The sequence below is a fragment of the Atta cephalotes genome, assembly GCF_000143395.1.
Source record: "Atta cephalotes unplaced genomic scaffold scaffold00006, whole genome shotgun sequence".
In the NCBI taxonomy this organism is placed as follows: Eukaryota; Metazoa; Arthropoda; class Insecta; order Hymenoptera; family Formicidae; genus Atta; species Atta cephalotes.
In genome coordinates this window covers 7,395,381-7,405,873 of record NW_012130070.1, presented here as the reverse complement: position 1 = coordinate 7,405,873, position 10,493 = coordinate 7,395,381, and the positions used below count along the sequence as shown (strand labels likewise).

The 10,493-nt window shown below is 27.4% G+C and overlaps 1 protein-coding gene across 1 annotated transcript in view; it reads right to left on the bottom strand.

The window, feature by feature from the left end:
• Positions 1-3,303, bottom strand: part of LOC105626870 (BAI1-associated protein 3) — a 44,746-nt gene extending 41,443 nt beyond the window's left edge. The window contains exons 1-2 of the mRNA XM_012208160.1: positions 3,097-3,303; positions 940-1,172 (exon numbers count right to left, since the gene is read on the bottom strand). Of these exons, the coding sequence (XP_012063550.1) occupies positions 940-1,172; positions 3,097-3,303 (440 nt within the window). The remainder of the gene's footprint in view (positions 1-939; positions 1,173-3,096) is intronic.
• Positions 3,304-10,493: the final 7,190 nt, after the last annotated feature.

Below are 10,493 nucleotides of genomic sequence, written 5' to 3'. Positions count from 1 at the left end.
TTCCCTTCGTCGTTCGTTCGGTACGTACAATTACTATACTCTATAATTAACTAAAAATAAGTAATAGAAGTTTAAAGTTAAGTAGAGAGAATAGTAGGTGTGTGTGTGTGTGTGTGTGTGTGTGTGTGTGTGTGTGTGTGTCGCGGAAAGTGCGATCTGCTCTGAAACGTTCTTCGATAGAAGCAGAGGATGAGAATGTAGTTAACTGGAAAGCTTAGTGCACAACGCCAGTGAAACTGGATTAAAGCGTTGAATAGCTAGCTCACGCAACAGAGGCAGTGTCTTACTGGAAATCCGATTGAGACATTTGAAATTATGCGAAGAGAATTTCAGAATATTCGTGAGGATTCGATGAGCAATCAAACAAAATTATTTGCTCGAGCGTGTATAAAGGACGCTATTGCACGTTAAATCCGAAAAATAAGCTTCCTCTGAAATATCGTTTTGATATCTCATTACATAAATTTTGCTAATTCAATAATTACGTTCGTCTTCTTAATGATGTGAAAAATAACGATATAATTTTATATAAAAGCAATATCAATTATTAACTTTAATTTCATAATATATTAAATATATTTTTTTATGATCACATCATTTCTTATTGTTAAATTAATATAATCTGTTTCGAAATAATGTGTATCGAGTATATCATTTAATGTAATGTTTGTAATATTAATTTATAATAGAATTTTATTAACCACGTTCTGGTTGTCATAATAAGATTCTATGATACTGGTTCATTATTATTTTATTTATTTGTAAAAGTTATATATTTTCACTTTTAACACCTATATTAAATTTATATTATTATGAATATCATTGTTATTTTGCTTACATTTAAATTCGTAGCAATCTATATGCAGTCATGTATTTGTATCGGAAGTGTAACAATTTCTTGGCACTGTAAGATACATGCTCGTTATTCAGAATACTTACCCGGAAGTAGCTTGTATATCGACCTCGGGCCAGGATAGTCTACGACGGCAGAACATTAGAGGCGGTCGATCGCTGGATCCACCGCTCCGTCGAAAAGAGCCAACTCGCCTCGGTGATGTGGCACCACTTCCTGTCGCAGGATGTACCGTCAATCCTGAAGCTGGAGTGCATTCGAGAGTGCGTCTACGTGAAAGAGAATGCGACGATGTGACAGTTCCTGGAGGTGGCACAACCTAAAAGAAAAATAAAATTTCAGAAATGCTATGCGAAATTTAATTGAAATGGCTAAAGAAAATAGTAACAGAAAATAGTAACAGAAAACAGTAACTGTATCTAAATGCATTTAGCAATTATTTAATATCGTATATAATTTGCTACATAATCGTTGTTTTTGGCAAATAATAATAATGATAATAATAATCTAAATATATGTGGTTTAATTTAATTTAATATTCAATTAATTTAATTCAATTTAATTTAGTAGTAATATTATAGATACTACATGTAAATTAATATGTATTTGAAAAGTAATCTAAATAAAAAATATTATTGTTTATACAAAAGAAAAAAATTATATAATAATTACATTTGATAATACTTATTTCAGTATATTTTTTATAAAAAATTTTTATCAATTCTAGTTTAGATTAACGCATTAATGTTGATATAAGATATTGTTTTGTTAAAAATGTTTTTCTATATTAACTCACTTTTTTATACGTTTATATAAGATTTGATAAATTCACATTTGCTCGTTCATTTAAACGAATGACTGATGACAATATATACTCTAAATATCAAATAAACTGTAGTTATATATTATTAGGCGTTCAATATAATAATTCATCATTGAAAGCATATGCCTCCGTTCGTTTGCATAATAATATCTGTCATGGTTATTAGAGAAACATGTCCCAGTTGATGTATTGTGTATTAATAAATTCCAATTGGAGTCGGAAATCGTAATTTTGCATTGTTAAAATTTTCCTGGCGCATACTTAATGTTGTACCAGAATAATTTATATTCCCAATATTGATGATATCGGAAAATAATGTCGTGAGAGAATTAAACTTTTTATATCTGCATAAATTAATACCGATGTAACAAGCGGTTAATTACAGCTTCTAGTGCATATTGGTAATCAATAAATTGACTTTTCCGTTAAATGAACAACAATTGCTTCTCTGTGCGTTCTTCGATCGTAATATATCCTCTTTAATATCGTCTTTCTTAGTTTCTTTAATTAAGAGAAAATACGGTCAACCTTTGGTCAATCTCGTACTTCTCATAAGAAGTTAATCTTGGTTTTATGCAATTAGATTTACTAGGATTCGTATTAAAATTTATCGTGTTATTTGCCCGAGGAAATTTGCGTGGCTATCAATTGCTCGATTGAAAAAAAGGAATACCACTTCAGATAATGAAATTATTTGCTTACGAACTAATAAAAATACATTTAATTGAACAAATTCAAGTTATTTTATTCTATCCAAATTCTTATCATTATACAATGACATTTAATTATTGGAATGAACGTCAGAAAATATTTGTTTATTAATAAAATCAACCAGTATGACTAAAGTAATTTGTAAAATATATTATTCTTCTTATTTGCACAAAATGATGCCTTTTTGCTATAATACTTAGTGTAATTTAATTAATTTACAATGTTATTTCTTCAATTTAAAATTGTATAAATTCGCAACATTATACATTAAAATTGTATAATATGCAATTTTTGAACCGTGTATTTATTTAATTAATTAAGGCACATTTAACTATCGATAAGTTTATTAAGAATTAAGTACGATAGAATAAATGTTTATGCAATGAATGTAATAAATTATTGATATTGACAATAAATTATTAATTCATCATCAATAAATGATTGCTGAATGTGTTTTTGCTGTAATAAATAAAACTGGTATAATATAATCTCTATAATGACATACTTTTAGTTTTAATCATTATATTAACAATAAAGAGAAATGAGATTAAAAAATTTAGAAATATAAATAGTCGTCATTTATTGTGATAATAATATTGTATTTTTATTTTATATTAAAAGGGATTGAAATCTTAGAAAATAAGAAATATATGGTAAAAAAAATATACAAGATTCTTCGCTCATTCTCCAACACATTCTAATCACGTACCTTGGGAAAACCATGTGGCGTAGCTTGCTGAGCAGCGGACGTGCTAGTATTGGTCGTTGAGGTAACGCTTCCAGTAGAACTGCTTCTTCCGGTCCCACTGGTATCGCCCTTCGAATCCTCACGACTGAAGGAGAACCTCTTTGGACTCAGACTAAAACTAGCTACGCTGTTCGTCACGTACTCCTGTAGGGAACTGAAGAAACTCATTTTTGCCGTTGATATAATGTTTTTTTTCGTCGTTTTCTGCGTGAGTGCTGATACTAATTTTTCAACAAATGACCGAACGTTATCATCGTTGTTTTTTCCTCGAATTCTTTCTTGACTCACTCTTAGGGATTAAAATGCCGTGATGAGCCTTAAAATCTACAGGCATCGATCTTGTAAAAGGTCGACCAGATACCGTTCATCAACTGACTCATCATGAAGGCAGATCCTCCAACCTCGGAAACTTTTACTTGTCGCATTGCAATATCGATTCTCGGCTACGGCCATTTGTGACTTCTTTTCAGATCCTTTTCGTGATTCTCCTGAGAGATTTCTACTCGCCGCAGAAGTCATCATACTTCGTCGAGTACTTAAGATATTGCACAGTTCCGACGTTTTGGCTCGCGCCAATGGCTCGAGGCAATCATCTGTGAAAAATTGAAAAGATAAAATTAGACGTGTACGATATAATTGACACGTGCTAAAATTAATAAATTTGTAAACTAATTTGGTGTATAAAAATATTATCTTTCGATAAATTTCATGTAATTACAATATAGAAATCGTTTTTTTTTATATAATGCATAGCAAGCTGGAAAGTTCACTAGATTTTAACTTGTACTAAGAAAGTTATTGCGTTGCTAAAGAGCTTGTTAAAATATTGAGCAAACACATCAAGGGTAATTTGATCTTTCTAACGCAAAGCTGTCCAACTTTTCCAAAATTATTCGCAACTATATTTAAACTTAAACTGTATCTATGCAAAGATTAGTGATTGATTGTCAATCATATTTAATGTTAACTTAGAAAATTTTTGAGGATACATATTTTATATTAGAATACTTTATAAACCACTTTTATATATTTATTGTGTATATTTTTGTGTTTTAATAATTGTAAAATTCGACCAATATGATAATAATGCGTTTTTAATAACTATCATGAAATTATTAAAAAAATAGAAATTACTAATATTATTGTTAAATAAATAATTACAAAAAGCAATACAATATTTATGTTATAACTATTGATTGAATTTATCAAAAAATTGATTGATTTAATCTTATATACTCTATAAATGTACTCCGATAACTCGAACGACCACACAAAATATTCTGTCAGGATCATGTGGTTCGTTCAAAAATATCCTCTATAATCCAAGAGATTAAAGGACATAAAGTGGACTTGACGGAGCGTAATTATGGATTCGAGACGATTTGAAGCTATCTCGTAAACATTTTCTGGTCGGTTGAGGCATTTATTCATTACTTCACGAGCTATACGTTAACCAAATCTCATTTGAAACATTGAGCTCTTGTGATTGAGAGTTGACCTGGAGGAAACAGGCAAAGGATTGAAGGGTTGGGCAAATTCATTCGCGACCAGCTGCATTTCCACTGCGGTACTGCGTGACAACGCAAAATACATACACGCGAACAATAAATCGAATAGCGATGCAATTAGATCCGCGATTGTGTCTGATGAACAATCTCGCGAATCGTCCTAGTACCGGATATTCTTGTGGTTACTCGACAGATATTCTTTGAATGGGATTGTTAGTATGAAATTCATGCATTACGTAAATTGCATATGTATGCATTGCATATTGAAGTATTCTAGAATCTGTGAGTATAATTTTAAAGAAATATTTTGACAATTTTACAGATACTGTTTTCTTTAAAAAAATATGTATTTTCAAAAAATTTTTGTCATTGCAATATAATTCAAAAACTACTAGTTCCAAGTTATTACTAAGGAAAAATCAATGATCAAGAAAACTGTTGCATTTATCATATTTATTTCAATTATTGCGCTTTAAGATATATATTACGTGTATTATGTTTTAAAAACATGTTTTCTTATTATTTACACATGCACAAAGTATTTCACATTAATGCTTATTTAACAAAATCATATTGAGTGCACAAAAATATGATTTTGTTAAATAAGCATTAATTATTATAAAATACAAGCAATTATTCAGCAAGAAGTTATCAGAAATCAATAAAATTTATATAATAAAGTAAAAAAATCAAAGAACTGTCATTCTGACCACAATTTGTTTTCTTTCTTATTAACATATATCTATTACGATCTGTGAATAGCATTCTCGAACGCAGTTGTTGTCCAATAAACCGCCGTTAATTGCAATCGGTTACCCAAATACCTACATCTGCAAAATATAGCGCTCACATGGGCTACTACCAAGCTTTAAGCTTCGAAATTGTCGCCCTAATCTGAACCGCGATGTTTGCAAAACCGTCGACGTCGCGAGAGAGTCGGGCTTAAGAGAAGTAATGAGCCCCGCAGGAAAATAGGATGACGTAGCTAGAAGGTAAACGTGCAATGTAAACGCGACTTGACGAGGTAATCCTCGAAGTTACATTGAGATCACGAAAGCACGCTAGAGAGTTACGCTGTGTTGTAAAATCACGCTTCATGATCAGTTGAAATATGCTAGAAAATGAAACGTCAACCCTCCCCTTTCTCCTCTTCCCGAAGTGACCTGCGAGCCTATTAAATCTTGCTTCGAACTTAGAGTTCTATATCGCCCGCATTTATACATATGTTTCATAAAATATTGGCAAATATTTAGTGAGTAAATTCGAACAATTTTAAAAAAGTAAATCTAATTACTTTGAATATATATGAGGAACAAACTTTCAAAATGCGTTTTGTCCAAAATTTCATTTTTTTTTACTTAGAGATGGCGTAGTGTTCAGTGTTGAATGACTTACATTATAAGCTACTTTGAAATGATCAGAAAGTATTTTTCATCGTTAATTTATATGCTAAAAAACACAGACATTTCGAAATGCATTATGTTTTTAATTAGAAATAAATAAAATACATTTGATTAACGTTTTTAGCAATTGTTAAGCGATTTTGTTTAATATTTCACATCTTATTGATTGACATATTGTTCTTTTCTGTAAAGCATAGTTTTCTTGTGTGCGTAGTTTCTTTCTTTGTTATTTTCTGAAAATTACAAATTTTGGACCAAATATTTTGAAAGTTCTCTATATATCTTGTTCATATTATAGAATTGATTGAAAAGATACTATCATGAAAAATATATTACTTTGTTAAGATATATAAATTGTTCTTATTATATTTTTAGCATACAGAATATTATATAAAGCAGTGTCAATATCGTATAAAGCAATTTTTAAGGAGTACCTTTTTTAAATCACATTTTCCCTTGATAAATTCTACATCTATTTTATGATTCTCCTTCTTAGTTATGATTTTTAACGAAAGATTACTTTATATATCGTAAACTCTTCGCAAAATGTTGTAAAAAAATTCAAGTTAGTAAAAAGATAAACATGTTTGGAATTTGTTGAAAATAGTGTCTATTACAATAAATATAAATGAATTAAAATTAAATTATTAAAGAACGTTTTCTTTTTATTATTTCGAGTTTCATATTTTTCTGAAAATATACAAAAATGTTTTGAATTGATGATTCATACTCATAAAAGCGAATAAATGTCTTGAATTTTAAGAATGTTCTTAAAAGTGTAATATTTAGTATTATATCATACTAGCGACGTAAATAATGTTTAACGCTACAAGAATGCATTAAAAGATTTCAAAGATAAATGCCGCATCTTAGTAATATCATATTATCTTGAAAGTTCACTACTGCGTGAAGTTTTAATGAAACTGCGTAGTTTCTGAATAAACCATCATAGATAGAAGAAGAAGGAAGTAATAAATTCCTGTAAAGAGCATAACAGTTTCTTCTGTTGACGTAACGACTTTTGGAGGTTTCAAAGAATTCTAAAGAAAACACTCATTGTGATGCACGAGATCATTTAACGATCCTTCAGATACCGTCAGATACTTTTTTATCCTTGTAATATCTTACGGGAATAATTGCTTTTAGGGTTTAGCAGTGTGATAATGCGATGGTGTGACGCAAAGAGCTAGCGCGACTTGTCTTTTTTTTCTTACTTCTTTTTCAGAATTTTAATTGAAGCGTAGTGATCTTCTCTCTTCTTTTATACATATATATATATTTTATACGTATATATATATATATACATATACATATATATATATATATATATATATATATAATAAATAAATAAAAAATTAAATAATATTTTGTAATATTTTATTCTTATAACAATGTTACTTTTGGCACATTTTATTTAAATTTTCATAATTTATTTAAATATCCATAAAATTTTTTATTTATTGTCTTAATAAACTAAAAATTTTATATTATTAAGCACTAAAAAAATAATCGGAGCAAATAAAAACCATATAAAAATAATATTATTATATTATTAAATAATAATATTATATTAAATGAATTTTTTAAATCCTCGAAAAGCTCTTAATGAAAGCATTTATTATTGTTATTTCCACAAATAACTATTCTTTTCGTTGAGTTTTTTGCTCTTCACTATTCCAGAGTAATAACTGTCTTCAAAGTTTGTTTCGCCAATTCTTAACGTCTCATAGGAAAGAAGAGCGTTTAATCTCATAAAGAGTTACGTAAAATATTTACAATCTGAGTTGTACGTAATTTTCATTTCTAGCTAATTAACAATATTGCAATTTTTATTATTTTAAAATGAGAAAAAAATTAAAACCGGTTGAGAAAAATTAATTTTTCTCCCCATCTATATTATTTTTTGCATAACATAAATTTTAATAAATGTTCCTAAAAAAATTTATTCGATACGTCTCATATAGCTTAATTTAATATTATTTTTTGCAATATAGTTGCATTTCTAAATGAGTTTAATTGTTACAACTGGCAGTTGTTCATTAATTATATAAAATATAAAATACAAAGTCATCGCATCACAAAATTGACAATTGTTCATTAATTATATGAAATACAAATATGAAGTCATTATCGCATTACAATTAAAATTTGTGTAATTAATAAGTAAAGAGGATTACAAATAAATTCAATCTTTGTGTTAAAGTTTATTGATTTGTTTTTGATTTAAACTATTTGTTACAGCACTTTGTGTGTTAAGCACGGATGTGTTTTCAACAGTTTGTCGATATACAGTTTTGTTGCGTTAAATGCAATGTAAAATAGGATTGCGGATATCGATATTTCCAGTAACATTTAATATTGTTTTCAGTATGAGATTTAATCTGTTAATATATTTCTCTTCACATCACGCTAGAATCAAACCATTAAGTATAAAGTTAAGAATATATTAATTGGGCGATCCATGTGTATATATATATATATATATATATATATATATATATATAATAATATACAATATAAGCATTGATTTTAATTGTTTTTATAAAATTGCAAGATGAAAGTAATAATTACGAGAAACAATTTTCAAGAATGTTTGATGCAATACGATGACAAGAATTAGTGCGAAACAGACTGTAATTTTGAGAAACGCACGATGCAAGTAATTAACTCGCGGTCGTTTGTTATAGTTCCAAGCGCGTGCATTACCGATACTTGAAAAGTATTCTCGGCCAAAACTTCATTATCAAAACGAGTATTTCGTATATAAAGCACGCGCAGCTACATTTTCGTAAAATAGTTTGTAACTTGAAACTTTTTTTTTCGTATTTTCCTTTTACACGTCTCTAATGACAATTCTACGCACATTTTACATTTAACAAAATAAATGCTAAAATTAATAAATTTCAAAAAGGCGATATAATTTATTTAAATTATTGAAATATCCAAATATGTATATCATTTATTATCTGGCATATAATGTTGTATAATTTTTTTTTGACAGAAAAATTAAATATATGCAACAAAATATAATATTTTTATATACTTAACGTTTATTATCTTATTTCATTATATATTGCTTATTCTATTTAAAGTTTTTTAATAAAATATTTAATAAAATAAATTATTTAATAAAATAAAGTTATTCTATCTAAAGTTATTTAATATAATAAATTTTTAACAATATTTTAATAAAATTTAATATATAACAATACTTTTTAATATCATAACGTTATATTAAAAAATGTTAATAAACTCAAAGGACAATTCGTAGTCACTATATTTCTTACTGCAAATTAAACATCTTTGCGGTATGTTTGTATCTATTATATTTATCTTTATCATTTTCGATTATTCATATTCGATTTTATCGTGCAACTTTATAGTGCAGAAATTTGTTGATTATGAATCATAATCCAAGTTATTTTGCAGAGTATCTACACAGCTCATGTATATATTTCCACTTAAAAAATAACAATTTAATTAGTTTATAAATATACATAAAAATAATTTATCTTCGAACGAATTGTAAATATATCGCGGACCTTCGTGCTTTAAATAGGCGAGCTATATAAGAATCGTTATACGTAATTATTAATATTCTACATTTATTATTTTACTAATATTCTTAATGCATTGTTATAAAAATCGAATATTTATATCACAAACGCAAGAATTCGTGCTGGATTCAAATATCTTCGTAATAATGATTCATATTTATTATAGTCATCACTTGATTAAATAACTAATAAATTTCTTTAATCATGCATTTAATATAGTTAGTATCATCTGACATTCGTATTTTTATGTATTATTATGTCTTTTTCTTGTTCTCTCTCTCGATTTGTTTTAATGTATTTTTTGTTTAATAAAGATTTCCATGTTTTCATTTTTAATAGCTTCTCTTCTATTGTATTGCGTTCAATGTTGTTTTGTTCTATTCGTCTTTTGTCGCACATTTATTATAAACGATACTTTTCAAGATATTTTTTGAGAATATATATATTTGTCATTAATTATATATAAATAACTATTTATTTTACAATATATAACACATCGAGAAATTTTACCACATGTTTTCTTAATTAATAATTATAATTTTTGTGAACATCTTGTCGAATCTTTGTTACAGATTCTTTATTGCAAAACAAATATCGTATCTATTGATGATGAAATAATATTTGACATTTGCATTTTTAGTACAAATTAATTACAGCAAAATTACTATTGATTCATATTTTTATAAAATATAAAAATGTTAATTTTAAATATACAAATTATAACTTTATCTCTCATAATCGTTTATTTAGTACTTTATTTTTTCCGAACATTAAAGAAAATATTATTATTCATATTTCAGTATGATGAGCGAAAAAGATAAATGAGGGATTAAGTTAATGTATGAACGATAAAAGTTATGTTTTTTAAGTATATAAAAGTGTCATCCAAG